The sequence below is a fragment of the Ambystoma mexicanum genome, chromosome 1q (genome assembly GCF_040938575.1).
Source record: "Ambystoma mexicanum isolate Mex_15411 chromosome 1q, UKY_AmexF1_1, whole genome shotgun sequence".
NCBI lineage: Eukaryota > Metazoa > Chordata > Amphibia > Caudata > Ambystomatidae > Ambystoma > Ambystoma mexicanum.
In genome coordinates, this window is record NC_090922.1 from 932,689,843 (window position 1) to 932,715,886 (window position 26,044).

A 26,044-nucleotide genomic window follows, 5' to 3' on the forward strand; every position below is an offset into this window, starting at 1 on the left:
GGCTGAGAGATGAGGGGCAGGGGGGGTTCGTGGGTGCATGTGTGTTTTGGGGGAGTGGGAGGCGGGGAGGAACAATGGGTTTCTGAATATTATTTTTTTTTACAAGGAAATGCGCTTTTTAAAGGTCTCAAGATAAAAAAAGACCTTTACAATGCCAGTTTTCCGATCAAAAGAAAAGCGGTCAATGTAAAATCGGTCTTATTCTCTTGAGACCTTTTAAAAATAGTTATTTTCACATAGAAGCCCTCTGACATGAGCCGGATATGCTTAAGTTCCGGAAGGTCCTAAAGACCTTCCTTTTACTCTTCCTCCTTCCCCTCCCCTGCTAATGTCCCCGCTTCCCTAGACTAGCTGCCTAGTTCCCTCAGTTTACAGGGCACCAGGCTTTCCCCAGTCCAGTCTACCCCTGCACTTGGTCTCCCCTGACCGAACCCCCCCCTCACCTCCCTGCTACCTCTTCATCCTGCACTTGCCCTCAAGAACCCTCCCCTGCACTTGCCTGGTTTGACTTTTCCTTGGAGCCACGCCTGCCCCTTACTGCTCACTTAGCTCTCTGCTTTCCCCCGGCTCTTCCATCTGGCCTCCTTGGTCCGCCTGGCCTCCTCTGGCACCCACCCACTCATGTGCCTTTCCACCATGACCTGCACTCGCCCCCACGCACCTCCTCTCTCCCCTGCTCTTCTCGTTACTTCACTTGCACGATCTAAATGTCACAAGGCCTTGTAAGATCGTTTGTTTCCCCCCCCCACCCCTTTTGTCTTGTGCTTACTTGTGTATATGCATATGATAAATAACCAATAAATGAATAACGGTGGGCATTGCTGCCTCAACTAGACACTTGAGATGCAGAATTTTTGGTACGAAAGACTCAAGTTATCCAGTAAACCTGCACATGATCTGAAGAGAGCGTGCCAGGTCTTGATATCAAATCGTCTCGAAGGACGGGCAATGCATTGCACTGCACATAAACGCACGTTAGGTCAAGCAATTGGATCAATTAGGAGGATAATCAATTACAGCTGAATCTTCAATTATAGCCAGCGTGAAACTCCAAAACATATGAGGGTTGGCGTTGCTTTTAAAATAATCATGTAAGGCGTGAACATTTCACACTTGAAGGACTTGGGGTTGTTTAAGTATCACTCTAAGATCCACTCAGAGGGTGAGTTTCCACGTATGTATTTAATGGTTTATTTGTTTACTCGTTCATTGCACTCAGTTCATAGCACTCACATCGTATGTGAGACTAAGCACTGCTGTTTGCACATGAATTGAATCCAGGGAGTAGACCTGGTTGTTTGTGCAGCTAAACCATTGTTTCCCTCACACCCTGCATCTTCGTAACTTAGGCAAAGGCCCAGCCTCCCTCCCACACACAACACTAATGCACAGCACCTCTGCCATAAGTATGAGGATACCTTTTCACGACAAATTCCAACTGTAGCTATTCACATTTCTATCCACGCAATCCCCCGGTTTAGTTAATAATTCCTACTTTCAGCTCATTCACTTGCCATTCTGACATGGGTGACTAGCATATTGGCCACCGCCTTTAACTTAAATGGCAGAAATGCACACACTCAGTTAATAGCACCTCCCATTTTCCCATATCTGGACTTTGGTCTCTACAATGGCGTTCAACCAACAGCGCGTTGGGACCATAATTAAGGTGAAAGGCGCTATACAAATGACATGAATGAATGAATGGCTTTTGTAAATGTTCGGGGGCAATCTGCATTACAAACAACTAACCTCACTCAACAGGAAGCACTAATGAAAATGCTGTATTTTCACTCGGTCACTTCCTCTTCTCCAGGAAATAGTGAGTTTGTTTATTTCAGTATACAGTTTGCTTTCTCGGTCTAGAAAAAATATAGTCCTCTCTACCGAACTAATCCTCAATTGGGCAAGCAGAAGCATGCCTTCTCTCATCCCGTTGGCAGTGAATCTCTTTTTCGTTAAACTTTTTTCTGACTTTCGCAGAATGAGGAAATCGCAGGAACCTATGTACATTATGTTAGGTATTTTTACCAAGGGTTGGGTGGCTTTAGTGACTGGGTATTAGCTTGAAACCCGTCGTGAGGTTAAAAGAAGGATCTTTCTTTTGAGTGCAGTCATTCCTGACAGGTATATAGAATACTATCAGTTAGTCTTATTGAATGCACTGACATGTAATTGGAGAATGAACCAGGTGCAGAAAATGCTCTGAGGTAATAAGATTTTGAGGCCTGCAGTAAACATGCAGTTTTGATCAACCATGGCAATTGGGGTCGGGTGAGGCGGATTTGTAAAAGGCTAGAAGGGTTATGGGGAAGTCTGGAATGCGCTTCAGGCCTCAGACCCTGGACTCCTACCAACAAATCCTGCCCTGCTAGGCCATAAAGTATTAGACACACACCTGACAGATGTACAGGTACACAGAGGGGGGCCCAGTTGCAAGTAAGAGCACGCTGCCAAGTCCGAATTCACTGTTCTGCTCAACAACTCTCCCTGTATTCAAATCGCATACAGGATGAGGTGAAAACCGCTCCCTCAAAGGCCGCCTTCCTCACCCTGTCACGACATGCCAGATGGGCTCAAGGCTCCCGTGTTAGGGTGACCAGATTTTCAAAACAAAAAACCGGGATGGCCAACAACATAAAAGAGGGACTACCCCATAGCAGCCCACCAATTACCGCCCCTCCCCAACACGCCCCCACAACCACCCCCCAACCATATTTCCAGCACTTCTCGTTTCTATAAACTGTATATAATCTAATTTGTGCCGTTTTTTCTGTGAATCGTGGCATGTTACTTCAAAACGAGCGTTAGCTCTAATTGATATTACATGGCTTGCTGTACAATAATTTCCAAGCCAGTCTCTGTGGCACAGAGTAAGTGTTCTGACTTGTACCTGAGAGGTTGGGGGTTCGAGCCAAACCACCAACTTCAAAATTCTGAAAGTGTTGTGAAAAATAATTGCGGTTTTAGTTAAAGTAGCCCCCCCAAACATGCACACCTCGACGGGGTTTCAAAAAATGAAAAAACCCCGGGACGGAAGGTGATTTCCCCGGACTGTCCCGGGAAAACCCGGACGTCTGCTCACCCTACCTGTGTCCATCAGGCGAGAACATCATGCCTTTTCAGAGACTGGCAATAGCGGAAGAATGTATTTTTCATTGCTGGGAGATGAGCCTTGCTGATCAGGCAGGGAGAAAGAGAAGATGCAGGCTGTAGAGCAGGGGCGTTGCTAGGGGGGGGGGCTAAGGGGGCTATAGCCCCTGATCTTTTGGTTGTAGCCCCGGATAGAATCTCAGGAGCTACAGCCAAAAGACTAGCTAGCCCCCAGTCCCAACAGTTCGGACATAGGCTTAGCCCCGGGTCTTTTCCAGACCTAGCAACTCCCCTGCTGTAGAGAGAACACTTTGCTAAGCAGTAAGACATATGGGAGTGTCAAAAGAAGGAAAACTTCATTACAAAATAAAAGCTGTATGCAGCAATAATGCATGAATGGTTAATGTTAGCAAGACCCTTTCCACTCCCCACAGTTGGGGACTGTCTTTTTCAATCTTTTCTCTCTCCTCACCGTCTCCTGGTTGCCACTGTTCCTGCCCTCCCTGTAAAATGGCCTTCACTCAAGTTTCCACAAAGTCCTGCTCCACCTTCTGCAGGCTTTTCTAGGGACCTTTGGTCTTTACTCAACCTCATCCAAACACCTTTCATTGCCGACTGACTTTACTGGCTCTTTATAGCCCTCCCCTTTCTGCCTAGAAGTTTCTATCCGCTGCCATTGGCTACCCGAGTCAGCTGCTTCCCTAGTCCAATCTGTCTTCAGCTACTACCAACCTTTCCCTTGTGGGCTGGCATTTCCCCAAGGAGTCTTAAGGGCCCTTAGCGTTGCATCCTTTTCAGTTTCCATTTCCTTCCACTTAGTGACTGTGGTCGTTTGTGTGGTATCTTATAAAATGATGCCCACAAAGGCTTTGGGAACAGTTCCCTGGTCTCCAATGGGTCTGTGCCTTGTAGCGTGCAGGGGCAGTCTGTAGTGGGTGTTTATTCTGAATGGGAACGCCGATCCCAGTTTGATAAGTCCATGCCTCCTGTTCGTCGAGGTCTTGTGCGGTGGCACAGGTGCATTGTGGTATGTGTAGTTTTTTTGGACGAGGTTACCTCGCAGTAACCATTATCCATCCAAGAAGTCTGGAGTCTAGCCATGCTTGTAATTGTAGTGTCTAGGAGAGGGGCACCTGAATGAGACCTGGCCAGGACACAGGCTGATGGGCATTGGTTCTTGGAATGTGGTACCAGTTTACTTGCATGGCTCTGCCACCACACCACCTCTGTGTCACATTACCTGCCCTTTCAACCATCCCGACAGTCGGACCCATGACCCTGTCACAATATATGTTATGTATAATCGTCTGTGGCTTTGTGAGCAGTGCATTTTCATTAATGGTGTTTCCTATTTGCAGGAGGGTCCACGTCAGAGTATGTATTGAGCTGCTGGCAACTTCCAATCCAGTTCATAAAAAGGTTTGTATTTGTTGTCATTGTTCTAAACGCTACTAAACAGTCTTTTTTTCTCAAACAATGTCTAAACTTTATGTAAAGTGAACTTACAAGCTAAACCTTTCTGTAATTTTCTAAACGTCACAGAGGATACTTTTCTGAGTTCTGCTTCCCAGACCTGAGCAGTTGACGTTGTGGTTAATCTTCTGACCTTTTTTTGTACGAAGGACTACCTAGGCAGCTGCCTTTTTATTGGTCCATGGCATCACAGCTCCCCTGCTCCCTGTGCTGTCCTAGTTGCAGCAGCCAGGGTTGAAGTTTTTTTCATTTAACGCTTTCACTTTCCACACAAAGCACATACATTTCCTATGCAGGTAGACAGGCCCGACTATTATTCAATCGCTGGTACAGTCGCACGCATGCTCGTACTCGCTCTCTGTTGTAGGTGCTGCGCAGGGTACCTAAGTGAGCAGTGGCACTATGAACCCATCTAACTAAAAAAGACTTAAAAGGTTGAATTTGTGAAATCTATGCTACTCAGTCCCCCAGTCGGTGACCACATTTCCAAAAACTAGGACATATTACTAAACTATAAGTAGGACTACAATTAAAGAGCATTCTTGGACCGAGTAGGCAGTCGGCGACACGAGGATCGAACCTATGTTGCTGCACGTCGAGGCGTTGCCCCTGAGCTGTCCTCCCGGGACATTGCAATTATAAGATTGACTTGTTTTTTCTTTACATTCTGTGATATGCGGCTCTGCTTTATACATTATAAATCTAGGGCTACAAGTGCCACAATGCAAAGAAGGAGCAAAGCTGACTGGACAACATCTCATAATTAGAATGTGGCTTTTTGGTATGTATGCGGTCCGGTTCTCGTAATTGTGTTGAACGTTTCTCTGAGCCCTTTTTTCCTTCACCTGCCAACTTGTTAACTTTCTTAGTGCTGGAACTGGCTATGGTCGTGGACTCGTGGGGTTAGAAGTTGAGCTACAGTTTTGACAGTATGCTCGCCCTGGGGAGAAGCTGTGCTTGCTAGACTAGACTGTCTCATGTGGCAGCAAAGCATGTCTGTACAAGGGTGAGGTAGCACAGCAGCTGTGAAAACTGAGATCACTTCTGCGATGCTATGTTCAGAGAGCAGGGGGAAGAGTGGACGTTTGTACAACATTTGTGTATTGTACACTGTTTAAGCAATATAACCCGAGCAAGAGGGCATAAATTAAAAGCCTGAGTGAAGCAAGGGCTTTAATTGTGGCCCGGGGGCGTTCCCGAACCAGTAATGCTCTCCCCATTACATTGCTATTAGTACCAACGCACTTATCGGGGTGCTAATAGTGTCTTTTTCTCAAGTTGAGAAACGGTGTGGTTATCGTTTCTCAGCTCGAGCAAAAAATTAGCAAAATAGGTGGTTGCCTTGGATCGAGGAGAAGAACTACACTTAGTCCGTTCTCCCTTTCCATGGTGGCCATTCCTGTGTCCGGGCGTGCTGGGAACACCACTGGGGTGGGGGATGGGGACACAGGGGAGCACTTAACTGATACCTGGGGGGAAGATGGCAGCCTCCATCTCTGAGGAGGCCCCCGATTGGCTTGCAGGCCAAAACCACACCCCCACAGGGTACTAATTTAACCTATGAGGTGGTTTTAAAAAATCAGTATTTTACTGAATGTTTTAGTACATATTTAGATGATTTCCATGGTGCAAAATATGCACTCGCCACTATCATAGATTCTTGGCGAGTAAGACATAGTCTGCTGTCTGTATGTATATAATTGAGGTGGCAAATGCCTTTTTAATGGTTGGCTAGTAGCTTTCAACGTAAAAATGTGCACCCTGATGATAGCTATATCTTTTATAGTACATTTAAAGTAGTTTAAATACCCGATGGCGTATTTTAACAGTAATTTTTTTAAAACGTGTATGTCAAAATGTTATGTTTAATGCACAATTTTCTTTTGTCTATTCCTTTGTTTTAAAGTAGTTGAATATAATTAGCGTAGTCTATATAATTATGGGAAATGTACAATTGATGTATAATTTAATGATTGAATTTTGGTTTAAGGAATTATCTGTTTGCTGGCAATCTTTGTATTCGCATTACAGAAGTGTCACATTTAAACTGACCACTTTGTTTAATATGTGCAGTATAGTGTCCTGACGTGGTTGTGGCACCTTGGTGGTATATTACGCCTACTGTGGTGAATGTTTTTCCACCAAGAGAGACTTGTGCATATGTGAAGTTGGTGAGATACAATTCTTTTTTGCACAATATGCTTTGTATCTTAAAAGCATTAGTATAGGGTATTATCCATTTTGATTTTTGACGAATGTCTGAATTACAAAATTAGCACAACATGCTATGATTTGCATTATGTAGAAGTTGTTTAAATGCTATAGTATCACAATTTGGTATTGATAAATACAGGACGTTAATTGGGAACATGGTCTTGTGAAACATGGTTGCAGAAATTGCTTGTATGTTTCGACGTGTATATGATCTGTAGGATTTCAAAATGCATTGTTTTCTCTAATCCTTTCAGTGAGTACAACTGGAGTTCTTGGGGATCCTCTTATTAAATTCACCATAAATACACAATTCCTGCACATTGGTTCACTGTTTGTTTCATACCTGTGTGAGGCAGTGGTGGTACATGAGGGACGGTGAATCTGGCAGTGGAATGGGAAGCCGTACTGGACCTGGTACCAGCTGGGGCGGTGTCAGTGGGCCCTGTATAGGCTGGCGGTGGAAAAGGTTGATGGCCCCTAGCAAGTCCCCACTGTGGCAATGCTGTTGATCCTGGAGAGTCTGGTGGTGGAGCAGGAGGCCACGGCCAAGCGGGGCCCAGCCACAGGACGTTTCCGGTGCCACGGCGAGGAGCGGAAATGACGGCGACACAGGAAACAACACTGCAGCGAGCACCAGAGCTGCAGATGTTGCAGGAACAGCCTCTAAGTACAAGGATGGCCGCAAGACACAGGACCAACAGGGAGTGTGTCGTGGCGGGCCAAAGGTGTACAGGGATTGAAGAAAAAAGGGGTCTGGAACCCACAAACTAGGAGGGGGAAAGCACACAATTGAAGAAAGTCAGGGATTGGTTAAGACGGGGCAAAACAATGCAACCTGAAATTGATTTTTGGATCAATAATCCACCCGTAACTGAAATCTATGGTTACCTTTTAACACCCTCAATTCTTCTTTGCCTTTACAGTCCTCCTCTGTAATGGGTTTCTTCTCTGAATCTCAAACTTGAATATAGAATGTATCTTTTACGTTGTCTCACTTTTGTCCATTAATCAAATCCGGGTCTGGTGTGTCAAAGCTCCATTGAGTTACTGATTGATTGCCTACCCCCTGAGACCCACGTTCACCTGCATTTTGCCTAGCAAATGTCCTATGGGAAATAACTGTCCCATTACACCCCCAATTTTGGGCAATTGTCATTCCCTGCCATATCGTCTCTGGTATTTTAGAATGGCCTATATCTTTTTCCAATGGACACTATCATTTTCTGATTGCCAATGGCCTGATCAGTTTCCCATTTTTTAGTAGCGCTTTATTACACGTGACCATTCCTTTCATTTTCCACTTCAGTGGATACTCCACAAAGCTATTTCTATGAAAATCGCAATCCCTTTCAACTTGTTTTCTACTGCTGTGGATATTGCCTTGTAGATGGGAGCCAGTTCTGCTGCCCGACTACTCATGCATACTATGTGATGGAATAGCCTCATTTTATAGTCCACACGTTTCCAGTCTCATCCCCTAAGACCCTATCAGGGTGATTTCTCTTTAAATGCTTGTGTGCCGAGTGAAATTGGTTATCAATTCTATATTTTCTGGTGTTCGTATAAATGCACAATCATGTAATTCCGCTAGTCCCAGGGCTACTGGACTTTTTTATTCTATCCAGCTCTCACCTCCACGAGGAATTCTTGTAATGCCAATGCCCATGAAGTGATCCTTGTTTGGGATTGGTTTCCTGACCTGACCCTTACTTTGCAAAAGTTGTAGAAGCTGATGTGCAGTTTCAATGATCACACACTCTCCCTGAATAATGGGGAGACGTTGTTGTAATGCTCAAACGGTTGTCAACTATTACTTGAATTATGCTTCTGGTACAAAACAGCTGACATGGATAGGTCTGTAAATGCAATGTATAGGAAGAAGTATTGATTCTTTCTTGGCTAAGCTAAATCTAGGGCCCTAGACAGTGTCTTTTCATTTGGTTATCGCCTCATGTTGCATTGTCCCCATTTCCATGGCATATCCTGTTTCAATAGGTTAGTTAATGGTTGTGCGACTGCTGCATAATCCTAAAAAAAAAAACCTATCGTCAACATTTTCTATCAGAACTTGACATACCTAAAAGACTTTTCAAACTATTCACATTGATGGGACCGTTAATGTTTTAAATGTATTTATTTATTTGTATGGCCTACACCCTTTTTATTCTGCAGGTTCAAACCCTCTCCCTTGATCTCATGTCACAAGAAGTGTATCCTTTTTCTACACCATTGGGCCTTCTATAATTATATTTGTTCCCCAGCCCTCTAACTGACTGAGCACATGTCTTATTTCATTGAAATGGTCTTTTGTGTCCTCATTTTTAAGCAGAATATTGTGCACATAGACTACAGTCCTTCATTGCCTTATTCAGAAAGATTCTGCTACTAATATACCCATAGGGAACCCTTTGCCACTCCTTCTGCCTTCCTTGGAAGATGAAGGAGATTAAGTTTCAATGCCCCTCCTACCCACGCCTAATGCCTCTTCATCCCTATGCTTAATCGCCCCTTCCTCCCCAATCTCCTCACTACCATGCTCCTCCTTTCAAACTATTGAAAACACCCTCCTTTTGCTGTACTTCACACTCTCCTTTCAGAAGCTTTTCTTCTCACTCTCCACACAGCCATTCACTCCTACTGCAGAACCACTTTCACTCCTAAACCAATACCTCACCTGCTACTGAAATCCCCTCCACAAGCTGCTGCTTCCTTCTTCCTGCTGGTATCTTGGTCGTCGTCCACTACTGACTTCACCCAAAAAACCCACACTTCCTGTTTCCTCTTGCCTGAGGATTGGCCAGGAAAATGTGGCCAATCTGACCTTGTCTTTCCCACACAGTGGCACTTCTGAATTTAACCACTTTAACCCTGCTGGCCTTTACCTTGCTGCTTGTTAACGTTTCTAAGCCTGAACCCTGACTTCTGGCTGTTTGTTGGTTTGAACTTTAACACTCTGTAATGCTGACACCTGGAACTTTCCATCCAAAAACCGAGTTGATTTGTTTTGTAACACTGGGAAACCAGGCTGCTGTGGTCACACCTTATTACTGCGCCGGAAAAAAAATTATGCCGGAGACTAAGTCCAATTTCTCTTGATCATTCGCTTGAACGTGGGACGCGACAATGATATTTGCAGTTGGGATTGATCCCCGTTATTACACTTCCAGTAATGATTAAGAGAAATAAAGTTGGATAATCCCTGATTTGAGAAAGGCACCTTGCCGAAACACATGTAATCCATAGGGCAGATCAATTAAACTTTATCACACAACAGCAATTGGACTTGGTCTCCAGCATAATTTTTTTTCTGAAGCAGTAATAAGGTGTGACCACAGCAGCCTGGTTTCCTAATTAAACAGAGTTGAGGAACTCGAAGTCTCCGTTCTATGGCACACCAATGCGACAGTGCAAATATTTGCATTTAATCAGGTCGCGGGGGTTCTAAGTGATATCAACCCAAAAGTTCCTTCAAAATCTGTCTTGTTTTGTAACACTCTGATCCTTGACATTTCTTACTTCTGCTACTTTTTAACTAAAGCACCTTCAACCTGGACAATCTGAATTTCGCCACTTCAAATCCTGACATCTGATCTTTCTGCCTTTGAACCCCACCCTTGCGAACTTGGAAAATCTACATCTTTGCCTTCCTGAATTTTCCTGCTGTCCGCAACTAGTATGTTCCATTTCCTTCTTCCAAATCCTATTTAGTTAATTCTCACAAATCTTTCCAACCCAAACAGTGCCACCACTGAGTTTTGTCACTTCAAGTCCTACCTCTGAACCAAGCCACCTGGAATTTTACATTCTACAAGTTCTGAAGCTTCTAATCGGATGACAGGAACTTGAACTCCCTTTTGAAGACGTTACATTCAGAACCTCGCCCACCTCTTTATTAACAAACCTACTCTCACCCACCTCCATAATTGAAGCCCCTCCCCCAATACTTCCAACACATTCCACCCCAAACCCTCCAACCTTACTGGCACAATGCAAGCAACAATATTACATCCCCTCCCACCCCTTCCCCATTCCCCCACCTCGAACCATCACTTCCTATAACACCATTCGCAACATCCGCTCTGAACCCGCCACCCATCATTTTCCCAGCTGCACCTCAGCCACTCAAAACAGACACTCGCCTTGCATCGCTGGGCACCTTGCAAGTTATTCTAGCCTCCACCCCACTCATGATATACCAACCCTTACTCGCATACCCCCAGCGCCCTCTCAAAACACAATCAATAGACGCCTTGCTTCCCTTGCAACCCAATCCGACTTGAACTCCCTCCCCCCACCTCCCACTAAGACAAATAAAATACACATATACACCCACTCCCTTCCCTCTACACCCCCAGATCCAGTGAAATCCCCCTTCGACCTCCAAAGCTGCCTCAGAAGTTTACAAGCTAATCATTTCACAACTGAGATTGAGAGGAGATTGTGTCTGGATTCCCCCACACCCAACTGGATCACCAGCTCTAAAACCAAGATTGACCGCCTCTACTCCTCCCACCACTACATACTCTCTCTCTCTCTTCAGACCAGCAGTATCCCGGCAACCTGAACACTAACTCATTCCCACCTTTGCATGAACCTTCAACTCTTGAAGCCGCCTTGCCAAATTACCTGACCTCTCCAACCAACCTAGCCTTATCCACACAACCTCCAACACCACGTCCGTCATCACCTTCACATCTTACCGCATCATGCCGACCCTACCCATGCAACCTTTCACCACACCAAGATCCTACCCAGCACCTAGAGCCCCCGGCATCAAATCAATAGTCTCTTCCAATGCATTCTCATCGATGCCAGATCTGTCTTAAAAAAATCAGCACAATGTATATGATCTCATCTTAATTTAGTACCTTGACATCCTTTTCAGCACCAAAACCTGGTTTTCCGTAGGTTTCCTCCTGATTGCGCAGGAGGCCTTGCCACTGGGACTAATCGTCCAAAACCGTGCCAGCAGGGCAAGTGGCATTCCTATTCTCAAAGTTTTTCTCTCTGCTTCTCCTATTGAGTTATCCCCAATCCTAGACTGTGAATTGATCTCAGTCAAATTCATGCTCTCAACACACTCCTTCATGCTTATACCAAGCTCGGGGATACAATAGAAACTTTTCTGAATCGCCCAGCGACTCCATCGCAGCCATCCTAGTCTTCCACCCTAATGTAAAAGGGTCTTCGATGGATTTGTTTGGATATGCCCCTTAATCCGATGACACACTCACTACTGTATAACCTCAAAACATTGCAACTAATCCAGCTAATCATAGCAGGACACACTCACCTAGTCACACATTAGATGCAATCTGTGAATCCCCTTACTACCTCACCACCACGATTGCTCGGATGGTCCGACAATTCCGTTGTCTTCAACCTATCTTCATGGGACTCTCGAAGTGATTCCTGACCTTGGAGAGATACAGACTGCCAGACCACCCTTTCTCTTTCCTCATAGATGGCATTCAGTCCAATCTACACCCAACAGGCTTGCATACGCCTCCCAGCACAAACCATGTCTTGCAAAAATCTGCAAAGCTAAAATAAAATCTCCAAAGCCCTACACCCAACCAGGGAACTCTTCAAGCTCATCTCTGAATTCAGAGCCCCTGCATACCCCACTTACCTCATCACACACAATCCCTTTGTGACTCTCTCAGATTACACAACAAAGCCCTAGAGACCATTGTTATCCTGTCTAAAATCTCAACCCCCTTCTCCCACTCTATCTCTTCTCCCCTAACAGAACCGCCATCAACCCTTGTACTTATCTCCTTCTCCCCACTCTCGCCCTCAGAATTCCTCAAACTACAGTCGCATACCCATCCAACAGGCACCCCGGGAGACCTCCACCCTGCTAAAAGAAATCCTGTCCTCCACTTGTGCAGGAAATCCTGCACGATCCATCGTCAACTCTTCACTTACTTCTGGCATCTTCAAAGCACAATTTAAAACCTTGCATCAATCCTCTTTGAAAAGACTACCCTTGGCCCGACTAATTAGAGGCCCATCTCGAATAACTGCTATATAGCCAAGCCAGCTGACCGAGGGGCATATTTACAAATATACCTCTTTTCAGAATCTAACAAGGTATTGGATGCTTTTCCATCAGGCTCTGGACCATTATGGGGAACAGAATCATGCCTATCTTGAGCCACACCGACTCATATGGTTGCGCTACCCTAATCCTGCTCGATCTATCTGCATCCTTCAAAACCATAGACCAAACCATTCTCACTGAGAGACTACACAATCTAGGCAATCTGGATCTAGCTCGAAACTGGATTGCCTCCTTCCTCTCCAACAGATCACAAATCATACACTTACCTCTGTTCTCCTTGTCCCCCTGCCCAGTCCTTCATGGGATGCCACAGGGTACCTCTTACTCCCCACCCCCCCTTAACCTAGATCTGACCCCGGTGCCTGCCCTCATTCGATCCCACGGTTTTCAATTCTGCCGACGACACCAACTCCACTTCAAAATCTTAACTCTTCCTCTATCCCGCCTGACTTTGCAACCTGACTCTCCATATTCGAAGGCTGGATTACCGCCAATAACCTTCTACTCAGATCTTGCTATGTGGAAAAAACACTCTTCCCTCAACCCATCCCCTAACCTCTTCTCTGGGCCCACCACCTTCCACCTCTAACACAGTTAAAAATAAAATAAGGCACCAGAAAATGTTATCTTATTTTTTTTATTCATTTTTTATTTTAATTTTATTTTTGATTTACTCCGACCTCACTCTGTCACATCAACTCAGTAGTAAAAAGTGATTTCCTCCACATCCTTTGCACTATTCATTTCCAAACCATTCTACACAGTTATCGTAATCTTACTATGACGCCTAGACTATGTCCATACGCTGTACTTAGGAGCTCCTGCATCGCATCTGACAAAACTTCAAGTGCAAAATACTGCTTCAAGACTCCTATTATTAGGCCCTAGAGAACACATCTCTCCTGCCCTCCAAGTTCTCCATTTGCTTCCGATTGGTAGGCGCACTACCTTCAAAGCCATGCGACCTGAATTACTTGAGCAAACGTTCACTCGTTACAGGCCAAACGGAAGGCTCAGAACTCCTACTCGTAATTCCAGTATCCAGATCAACTTGTACTGGGGCACCTCCTTCTCAGTACAAGTACCTACAATTTGGAACTCACTCCCTGTAAATATCTGCCGCATATAGGTCCACCTCTTCAGGAAAGCCCTCGAAACATACCTCTTTCCCCTTTACCCCGACCCCTTGCATACCTAATCTAATCCACTTACTCCACTCGACGAACAACCCCCTCATGTGCCTCACACCACCTACCCAACCCAGCACCATCTCTCTGCTTCAACACCGACTGCCCACTGTGAGGGGTCAGAAATGAGAAGCGGACACAAAGTGGTAGTGTTCAACATCCAACATGTTTATTAAGGGTTGGATAAAGGCCTTTTCGTTCCTATCCTAAAGAGTTTCCATACCCAGGAAACTAAAACTAAAGATCAGTCTGTGTCTCGTCATCAAAATTATATACACTGCCCTCTTGTCCAAAACCTACCAATCTGACCCTCACACTAGAAATTAACAATCAAAGATGTAAGGAAGTATCTCTGAGCTAAGCTTGGCAAAAAGTGTTCATAATTAAAGTAAGTAGACACATTCAGCAAAAATAGTCTTTTTCCAAAGAGAAATCCCTGGTTCCAGAGGGTGGTTCCCTTCCCCTCGATCTCATGTAGGATGGCAAAAGTATCTCTCTGAAAAACTTTAGTTATTGTTAATTATGATTATAGCTCAAAGAGCTTTAACATAATACATATACAAACCATTCATAACACAGATCTTATATATATTAGATACAATTGTTACATTATTACATAGTTGAATAAAGAACAATCAATCCATCAGTCATTCTTATATACTTACTCAAGATTCTTAAAACGTATTAAACTAGATTAAATTCCAGGAAATCATTTTGCGGTATAGCATTTATCAAGTATAGTTCATAGGATAAAATTCATAAATTAGTTTCATAGTAATTCATAAAATTCGCGCCAGGACAGTACTAATACTAGTTTAGATCGACGTGATAATGTATATAGTATGGGATTGTTTCTACTAAAAAGGTGAGAAACAGAACAGAGTCTCAAACGCAGCATGTTCACAGCATATTACATCAGTGCTCAATGCAGGATTTAAACTCAGCATTTGCAGTCACTACCTCCAGAATAATTTTCAAATTCATTTATCATTAGTTGGTATAGGTCCCGAACTTAACATATTTTAGTAACTCCTTCCAAATGCCCAAAAGTGCAAAGTGTATTGATCTATTGCCTTAGTTCAAACAATAGTGCCAAAATGACTCTGACTTAATAATGTTGGGATCGGAGACCTAAGCCCCCAACCTGCTTACATATTGTGTGACATGTTCTCTGCACTCCGTTAGGTCGTGCTGGGCTTTTTCTAAATGGTTACCAAGCCCACAAGAATGGCAGAGCCTTGTCTCTTTTGGAATATCCTGCTCCAGACCGAGAATCTACAATACCGACAACTTGCCAACTCGCAGAAGGAGCAAGAATCTATGTAATTCAGGGGAAGGGCATAACAAGTAACCCTGAGGTGCTTTATATCTATGTACCAGTTGTTCCATTAGGCTATGGTAACTAGTTAAAGTGGCCAAGTGTGTATACTTTTGACACCAGTCCCATTGCTCAATTTTCTAAGGTTGCTTTCCTGGTCAATACTTGCAGGCTTCCCTCCATCGTAGGCTTCTAGCCCGCATTGTTAAGGTCTCAAGTGCCATGGATGCTATTTCTTCAAGTTTGGTTGAAAGGGATATTTTACCCAGCAGTTTCAACAGGGGACAGATGGGTACCTTGCGGGACTGTAGAAATAATAAACTGTGCTTTTTACTAATCATAGAGGGGAGTGAGGTGACCCAACTGAAGGTGTAGGATTTTAGTTGGGACACTGGGTCCAAACCCCAGCATTTTCCCCTAAAATCTTCCCTCCAATATTTTAAGTCCCGTTGGGTCCTTCATGGTGAGTGCCTCCAGACCATAGATCAATGAGGTACTAAAGCATTGCTTATAGATGGTCAAAATTCCTTTAAGGCTATATCCGGATGCAGATCGTACGCATCTGGCTATCATATTTAATTTAGAGATGGCCTTGCACTTTCTTACCTCCCTCAGCTTTACATAGTCAGACTTTGTAGTAAATTCCACCCCCAAGTACTTGTAGCAATACACTCACTCTATGACTTTTCTGCCAATGATCAAGGTGGGAATCGTCCCAGGTTTACGTGAGCAGTGCTTTAGCTTGGTCCTATCAAATTTCAACTGGAGATCATGCTCTAAGGCATATGTAAGCAGGACACCCATAGCTCATTTTAGCCCGGAGATGGTGTGGTGAAAGATAATAAGGTCATCGGTGTATGATAAGCAGACGCTGACACCCATGATCTTTGGCGGGCACGTGTGTGCAGCCTGTAATGCCTTAGGGAGCTCATAAAAATATGTTAAAAAGAACCGGGGCAAGAGAGCAGCACTGCTGTAGTCCACGGTTGATACTTATCGGGGCAGAAATGAGTCCTTTATTGTCTAATCTGACTTGGACGGAAGTGTTCTCGTGTAGGCCCATGACGGCCATTGGGAGGTCTTTTAGGCAGCCCAATCGCTTCATTTTGGGCCAAAGTTTGCCCCTATTGACCGTATCAAAGGCGAACCTAGAGTCCAACATGACCACATATAGGCCAGGTTGATCTTTATTTTTAGTCGCTGTCCCAGAGCCAGTGCGAAAACCCATTTGGCAGTTGCTAACTAAGTAGTTGGATTCTACCCAGGTTACTAATCTTTCCAGCAATAGAGACAAAGATTTTGCCAATTGTGTCTAGCATTGCTAGCAGCCCGACATTTTCGGGGAGGGTTCTGGGTCCTTTCTTGTGTATTGGTACCAAAATCGACCTTCGCCAAGATGCAGGAATCTGGCTTTCCTGGCTCACTTTGCTAAATGAACAATACAATATTTCCCCCCATAAACTTGCATTCTTCTTTAATATGACATTAGGAAGTCCATTGGGACCAGGAGCGCTCGAGTCTTTCAGGGAAGCTATTTTCCGCCCAATTTCCATACAGGAGAAACGGATGGTAAATTTCTCTCCTGCAAGGATAGGCTTTTCAGTAGGGGCTACAGTGTCATAGACATGTCTTCTAATGTACATTGACCACTCGGATTCCCCAATTGCACACAGCTCCTGGGGGGGAATGTCTGAGTTGAAGCCTCTAAGCAATTTCCAGAACTTGCGGGAGTCCCCATTATTCGCAATTGCAACCAAGTATTGCCACTGTGGAGTTCTACCTGAGACTAACCAATCCTTCACTCATCTTCGGTATCTATTTTTAGCTTTCCTTGATGCCGCCAGTGCTACAGCTGGAGCGTAATGCTGCTTCCTGATAGTTAATTCACGCTTGAGGGATTTTTTGGATTCCTTTTTATCGTCTTGTCAAAACGATATTTCTTGTTATTGCAAATTATCAAAACATTGCCTTTTGTAGGACGCTAGCGATAGAGTAGCATCTTTAATCTTCGCTTCAATCTCATCGGCTGTTAAATCCACCACAGAAGAGAGTCAATCTTCACTCTGGGAGCAAAAGTGTCTCCCCGCTCCTGTATGTCCAGTGGATTCTACAGCCAGAGCTTTCCAGTTGAAATACAGGGCCCTGGTGTGGACCGGAGTTGATACCCACTATGTGTAGGGAGAGCATGGCGTGATCACTAAAGTTTATGTGAGTGATGTCCAGATTATTAATAAAAGGGATCGCCAACTGATTGCAAAACAGGTAATCCTGAGTTGATGACTTATTCCCAACCCTCTGGGTACTGTTTCCTGGGATATCACCCTTGACTCTTCCATTCAACAGAAAACGGTGCCAATCATACAAGGAATCAACCCAGTGTTTAACTTTGCCATTCCCTTCTCAAGCCAAATTAATGACTGACTTACTGCATGAGGTCAGTTATAGCGTGAATTCAGGTCACGTCCTACATCTATCTGTGCAGTCTCATCCCAGATTTGGATGTCACAGATCACGTCCAGAGCCAAATCTAGCATGTCATCAGTGACTACCAGCCCTGGAGGATCATAGACATTTACAACATTAATGTCCCCCCACCTCATTATTTCCTCTTACACAAACCTCCAAGACGTCAACAAGGCTGCCATAAGGGCACCAAAGAGGGCCCTTCTTTGCAAGGTCTTGGAAGATCTGAAAACCATCAATCAAGAGTTCAGATGTTAGCCATTCTTTTTGGAGAAGAAAAATAGCGTTCTTTAACAGAAGATCCAAGAGCCCCCTCCAGGCTCAATCAGATGGGAAAAGCCTCTGGTGTTCGAAGTACAAATGGCCATTTCGAATGGATTGTGTCCTCCCACTTATTCCTCATCTTATGATAAATATCTCTCCAGCTTCAGCTGCTTCGGAATTCTTTTTTGACAGGGGGCGCTGTGTGCCGTCTCATCAAGTCAATATCCCTAGAAGGCCTCCGTTCGACTGTCAACGTCCTCATCAGTATAGGTTGCACAAGCAGCGCCCGTTGGCTTCAGTTCCGTTTTTCAGAGCTAACGCTTTAAGAGAATTGTGGCGCGCTTTGGTTCTTCTGTGAATTCGATTTGAAAATGTCTTCGTCAGCTCCATCGATGCCTAAGACGGGCTTCAAGAAGTGGCAAGACTGTGGATGAAAGATGTCGCTCACCAGCCCCCACCGCACAAGGCATAAAATAAGCAGTATTGCATCGCAGTTTGCGATACAATACCGCTTATTTGCTTTATATTTGAATAATCCTGTCGCACTAACTGCGCAAAGATCGTACAGTATGCCTGGCCTGTGCTTGGAGTGCACAGCGCACATGCGTGGCAGAGGGCCAGGTTCCGGGCTGCGCTGATGAATTGCATCAATATGTGTGCCTAGGCAATGTCCCTTACTGTGGAAATCCCAGCAGCACCAGAGCATGGAGAACAATGTAAATGCATCTCCGATTACAGCCCCCCATGATCACAAAGTCGTCCGTCTACATTTCACAACAGAACCCCCACAGCCTCCGCATCCATGTCTAGGGGAGGGGGATGCAGCAGAGAATTTATTTGTGGGGCCTCTGACCGCCCCCCGCGCAAGTAAACTGCAGATTTAGAGACCAGCTATTACCCCCGAGGCCGAGAGTAAACCAAGGAGGGGCCTGAGCAGGAAGGGGGCGGGGAGCAGGCGGAAAACGTCCTTCAAGGGGTTTGTGCCCTACATTAGACAAGTGCTGACATGAGAAGCAGCTAACGAGATTGGTTAAGTAGCTCCGTGGGTTAGCGCACCTGCTACTAAGCTATGCATGTGACTCGTCCGGTTAATAGTACAGCTTCTTGTCCAGAGAGGTGGTCGCCGCCGTCACAACTTGTTGATGAGATCCGTGGTGTGCCTTCTTAATGCCTTTGAAGCATGGAACTGCAATGATTTACTGCTGTCCGCACTTAAAAAAAACGTTTAGAAAGCCTTGGGCCTGCATGCTGTGTTATTAATACGGGGCTCGCACAGCCCAGCACTGATGACACAACCTGCATCCATATTGCCTTCTAAATGTTCTTTGAGAGCAGGACTGCAGTGATCTGCTGCCAGACAGCACTTCAAATAACATTTAGCAGGTCTTATGCATGCAGGCAATCCCGCCTACATTTGCAAATCAAAAACCCTGAGATTTGTGCGGCTCACAGCACCTATAATTACTATAAACTCTGTCCTCTACTCAATGCTTCAAAACAAAATGTTGCCATAACACAACAACATTGCGCTTTTTATTTCTTTTGTAGACGTTGTTGAAATATTGACTGACTGAACGTTTGAACCACAAGTGTGTAATTATTATTCGAGTAACACATGTTCTAGCTTCGCTGATTTTTGAGGCAGGTACACTTTTTTTTGGAACTGTTTAGATCATTAATCAATATAATGATCTTGGTAAATTAGGTATCCCATTACTAATACTACCTCATTCCTACTGCTTTTTGACTCATGGGAAAGAGAATGCACAATCTGAACGTAGATGATTTTGTTCATTCCGCTCAAGTTGCTAAAGATCGTGAAGGTCTGGGTGAAATATGTCCCTTGTGTCTAGTCCGCCTTTACTTTCAGCTTGCTTATATCACTATACAGTTTAAACATGACCAGGCTATTTGCCACAGATTTGTAATGCTGAAATCTAGAAATAAATACATACCCTTTATGGGATTCTGAACTATCAGGACAGTACAATATATGCATTATGACAAACCCATTATCTGCATCTCATTAAACTTTTCTCCTTTTTTCACTTTTTGTTCCCTTTGCCTTCTCCCTCTCTCTTGTCCTGCTTTCCCTACAATTCCATTGTTTTTTTTAATCTTGGCTATCGGTTTATTTTGCTCTTTTTATTGATATGCATATAAATGTCACATTTAAACAATGGCATTACTTTAGGATTTTTTTGGCAATGTACCTTTTCAATGTTCACAAATGAAATGTCAGTGTTAACAGTATACAATCTTACGCCCCGATGACGACCCTAGAGGTTGAAACACGTGTAGGCGTGTCTTTGTTATTCTATGTTTTTGGAGCATGATGACCCTTATGACAAGTATTGTTTGTTTTACTATCATATTGACTATCAACATTCTAAGAATCAATTTGAGTTTGATAATCAAGAAGTTGATTAATACTTTTCTGCGTTTCATACGTAAGTTTGCAAAGGTTGTGCTATGCTTTGAAGCGATAATATTTCTAAGTTGTTTTCAAGAGAACACTCAAAGATTATTTGTTATGCTTTGATGCTATACTCTCTAAGTTGTTTTGAAGAGAACACCTACAAAGTCTTTACTTTTCGTTTAAGATATGTGAAGATAACATACATATATATTCTTTTCCATTAAAACCCGTTTGGCATATATTTATGAAATTGGTGTAACATTTTTTGAGCTTATGTGAGCGCGGAGCATAAGGTGACTCCACTTTTTAGTGCTTCAAAACAATAACTGTTAAGGGTGGCCAATAGTACACTCAATACTTAAAGCCACATGACAAAAAAATACTGTGATCTGCTTATTGATAAACCCATGCATTCTGCTTATTTACATGCAGTGTGGAGAAAATTGTAATTTTGGCATGAATGTAATTCCCTCTGTGTGTACCAAATAAGAACACATCATGAAAATTACAGTTTGCATGGTTTTCTCTTGTAAATAAGACAGACTTGGGTACACTGGTGCTTTATTTGGGCTTTGATGTAAAAATAGCCAATGCCTACTCGGTTTGCTGACTGAGCATCATTGCCTACTCTTTCTCTCTTGGGCAGCCTCTGATCACCGCTGAGGGAAGACGTGCTCTGCTTTTATTGCAGGCCTTGATAATCCCAGAGGCTTCATGCTCTTTCTCAGAGACCCGGAGAAAAGCATTACCACACGAAGGCGCTGAGACTATCCTGGAAGTTAGGCAGGTCTGTCTTTAGGAATGTTATCAGTGTGGGGTTGTGTGCTATTAAGTTTCAGTGAATAATCTTTCTCCTGTCTGCTGATTGGTAGAAGATATGTTATTCCCAGCCGTTTGCTAGCAGTCAGCCCTGCACAAAACAACCTGCAGGCTTGAGGCCTTGTGAATGTCTTTGAAGCGATGGACTGCAGCAGAGCGTGCTGAGGATTTCAGGGCTCATGGGAGCCCATTTCAAAATGTTTGGCCTCTCTGTCTGGAGCTGTGAAAGTCGGAAGCACCCGGGGGTGCATACAATCTAATGACGGCAAAGAAATACAGCCAGGGGGTTAATGGCTGCAGATTGTCTCGAGACAGCCATTCAACAGGTAGCTGAATCACTAAACTGCCACCAAAAAGGTATTAATCCTTTATTAACAATGGTCTATTTTACAGGCAACAAGGTGATAACACTTCTAGATACCGCAGAGGCCCAGGGAAGGTGACCGGGTCCAGCAAATGCAGCTTGTAATGTGTATGTTGCAAAGTGCACATTTAAAGAACAGAATAAATGTGTATGTTGCTGTGTAATAAGATTCCTGACTGCCAACATGGGGGCATTTGCTGAGGGGACACCTTGAGGTTTAGGCCCCTTTCAACTGAAAAGGTTGAAAGGCCTGGGCGCTGCCCTGAACTGCAGGAATGTGCTGCTATCCTGCGCTTCCAAGAGCATTTAGGAGGTATTTGTCTGCATGCTATATGTGTACTATCAAGTGTCTAGGAATATTATTTCTCCTGCTTGATGGTTGGAATTAGATATATTTTTTCCCCATTTGCTGTTGGCCCGCTCTAATAACCTACATGCATGAGGACTTCTACATGTTGGTTGAATGCCCATGTGATAAATGCATGGTGCCTGCGCAGCATGGTTAAAAAGGCCCATTAATTACTGCTGCAAAACATTTAATTGTTAGCCGCAACTGCACCTTATCTAGACAATTGCGGCATTGCAGTTAACTGCTCATCCCTTTGAAAATAGATATATAAAAATTGCTAATCAAATTTGATTTTTGTAGCAATTTCTGCTAATCAATTTAGCACAACTAATTTATGCCTTGCTGCATATGTCTGTGGTCTCTTGGTACTGGTCACCGTACCTCCGACTGTGGCTCCTGTCAGGCGATTACCGAAAAGGCTCTCGGGGAGCGTAAAGGGAAATTGGCAGTGGGGAGGTTGCCTTTGAAGTCTCTTTCGAAGAATTCAAAGAGAAAGACTGATGAGTCGAGGGATTCTTCTTGATGTAAAAAATCTAAACGGTCTTGATTGAGAAGTCGATCACGCCATTCTTCTTCTTCGAAGAAGGCCAAGAAACGGCATCATAGGTCACCTTCGAGCTCTGATTCCTCCGCTGAGGTAGTCAAGTGTCCAAATAGATCGAACTCCCCAGCAAAGAAGGATGCGTTTCGTAATGAGATGCTCAAACTCTTTGAGAATGCGCCTCAACCCCCTCTTAGGACGAGCAGAAATCCCATGCCCCTGTCGATCTGCAAAAAGACTAAGGGAAGTCGAAGACAAAATCTTCGTAACCGAGCCTTAAGCCGGTTCTGCATCGAGAAAGATCTCGATCTGATGCAAAATCGTTGAGGGCTTCGACGAGTGAGGGACCCAGCCCATTGAGGGTTCCGTCGAAGAAACACAAGTCGACGATGTCAACGCCTTCGCTGACACCGTCAGCGTCTGAGTCGTTGACAGCAGTATCAAAGTCGACACCGACTAAGCCGATCCTGACTTCAAAGTCATTGTCGACAATTACTTCGAAATTGTCGAAGTCACTGGTAGTCCAGGAAAATAATCTTTGTCTAAACAATACTTTTATAAGTCTTTATCTGCCATCTATGAAGAACAACAACCTCCTGATAACACTACACCGTTTGGGTTACAATTCGGCACCCCTAATGTGTCAGAAGAACTAATCTCTGATGAGTCCAGATGAAAGGACTTGTATGACAACCTTCAGTCAGCCAGTGGGTTAGATACCTCTCCCGAGTTTGGCAAACTAGATCCAACTGAACATGCTGACTCCTCATATAGGAAACAAATGAGTAAGGTCAGAGTTTTTAGGCTGGAGCAGGCCTACTCCTTCTTTTGAACAAGATGACATGACCGACATCTTGGACCAGGGTCCCCAAAAAGATCAAATTTTGCTGTCACACTGCATTACAAAAAAGGGTCCCTGCAAACTGGGAGACACCAGAAACTGCGGCAACAGTGAATAAAAATGTTGCAAAAAAATACGGACCATCCAGAAACGACAGAGTATCTGACTAAACATCTGACACCATAAAGTTTGGTGGTTCAGGCTGCTAAATCTACTAAGTAGTCGGCATAACCATCCATCCATCCCTCCTGATGGGGATAAGAGAGTGGATGCCTGGGCAAGAAAGGTATTTGCTGCTGGCAGTATGGCATTAAAATCAACTAATGTAACTTGTACCTTGTCAAGGTTTACGTTTACCCTCTGGGACTGCGTAGCTATGGCGGCTGACCACATCCCAAAAGCAGAAGAAAGAGACGGCTTCCTGGCAATCAAGGATGGTAAGGAGGCAATGGGTGAATGTCTCCAGTCAGGTCTGGATACTGCAGACCGCATCATCAGATCCATGGCAGCTAGCACAGTCTTAACGCAGATTTGCGTGGTTGAGGAAGTCCGGGTTTCCACCAGATGTGCAAGCTAGACTACTCAACATGCCATTTGACGGCTCGAGTCTGTTTGGCAGCAAGGGGGATGAGAGTTTGGTAAAACTGAAGATCTCAAAGGCGGCGACTAAATCCCTTTGCTCCGCCATTAGACAGCCTCAATACCCCTACTCTGGCTCATCTTCCTAGAGGGTAAGTCCTTTCGATGCTACTCAATTGGAAGAGGACAAGCCAGTCGGAGAAGAATCCCTCGTGGTGGGAGAGGTGTTAAGCCAACCCAAGCAGCAGCAGTTTTACCAACAGCCACCGCTTCAGCCGCCTCAAAACCACTCTGAGGCCTTGACTCGCAAGACCCCAGTGGGAGGCAGATTTACTCAGCATCTGAGTGAATGGCGAGGCATTACTTCAGATGCTTGGGCACTGGAAACTGTAGCCCAAGGTTACTGCCTTCCTTTCCAAAAAAGGCCTCAGGATCATCCGCCGGGGAACAACTCCATCAAAATTCTGGATCCGCTTCTCGTGCAGGAAATGTTGACCCTGCTAGAGAAAGGTGCAATAGAACATGTACCTGTAGCGGAAAGAAACAAGAGTTGGTATTCCCCATACTTTCTGATTCCCAAGTAGGACAGTGAATTGAGACCCATCTTGGACTTGAGAAACTTGAACAAGTTCCTTAGGAAGGACAAGTTCAAGATGGTTACACTTTCCCAAATCCTTCAGGCTCTCCAACTCCAAGACTGAATGGCATCATTGGACATTCAGGATGCTTACTTTCATGTGCCTATCCATCCCAAACACAGAAAGTACCTGAGGTTCGCAGTTGGCAGTTATCAGTTTCCAGTTCTGCCATTTGGACTGACCTCCGCACAAGGGTTTTCACCAAGTTGATGGCAGTGAGTTTCAGGAGAGGGTAGATTCACGTCTACCCCTACCTAGTCTATTAGCTGATTAGGGCTCGTTCACAAAAAGTCCCACATGATGCTATCTAAAAAGAGCAGTCCTGGATGCTTCCTCTGGGAAAGCCTCGCCACCTGAGGTGAGAGCTCAACACATTCTGCAGATGGTTACCAAATTCCATAGTGCTCAGCGTCTTCCATCCTTCAGTTTTTTGTGGTCGCTCGGTCTCATGGCACCCTGCATTTTCCTGGTGCCAGAGGCTCGCCTGAGAATGAGATCCCTCCAATGAGCTCTCAGGACTCAATGGTCCCAGTTTTCAGGCAGAATGTCAGACCACCTGAAAGTTCTGAGCAGAGTCTTTCAGGACCTTCTGTGGGGAGCCCCCACCAATGATCTGATAATCAGCGGTCGTTGAGTCCAAACTACACATCAACCTTTTGGAGCTGAGGGCAATCTAACTAGCGCTGATGGCCTTTCTGTCCTCTGTACAGGGAAAGAATGTCCTGATAAAGACGGACAACACAGTGGCCATGTAATACCTCAACAAGAGAGTTGGTGTAGCTTCACTACCACTGTGCAGAGAGGCAATGCAGCTCTGGGTCTGGGCAATTCAAGAAGGAATCTCCCTATCAGCAGTACACCTAGCCGGAGAGGGGAACACTTCAGCAGATGCTCTGAGCAGGCAGAGCACTTTCTCCCACGAGTGGGATCTAGCTCAGAAAGTCCTTCAATAGATCTTCACCCTTTGGGAACCCCTCAAGTGGATCTGTTTGCGACCATTGTCAACCGAAAATGCGAACTGTTTTGCCCCTGCGAATTTCATCCAAGAGGAGCTCTAGGGGACGGGTTCGTGGTGGACTGGGATTTTTCCACTCCTGTACGAGTTTCCTCCAGTCCCCGTTATTCCTCACGTGATCATGAGGTTGAGAATGTTCAGGAAACTCATGATCCTAATTGCTCTGGATTGGACTAGGAGGACGTGGTACCCGGACCTTCTAAATATGTCTATCTGCCCTCTAATGCGTCTTCCACAAAGAGAGGATCTTCTCTCTCAAGAGGAAGGTCGGGTTCTCCATCCAAAGGTCAAGGCATGCAGTCTACACACATGGTTTCTGAAAGGCTGAGATACAAGGATTGGGACCTTCCGGATGACGTAATGGAGATTTTGCTTTCAGCCAGAAGGCCAGCAACAAAAT

General features: G+C 44.6%; 1 protein-coding gene across 2 annotated transcripts in view; it reads left to right on the top strand.

Moving 5' to 3' along the window:
* Positions 1-26,044, top strand: part of SASS6 (SAS-6 centriolar assembly protein) — a 1,114,399-nt gene that overhangs the window by 50,286 nt on the left and 1,038,069 nt on the right. For both annotated transcript variants that reach the window (XM_069641586.1, XM_069641587.1), the window contains exon 2: positions 4,452-4,512. In XM_069641586.1, the coding sequence (XP_069497687.1) occupies positions 4,452-4,512 (61 nt within the window). The remainder of the gene's footprint in view (positions 1-4,451; positions 4,513-26,044) is intronic.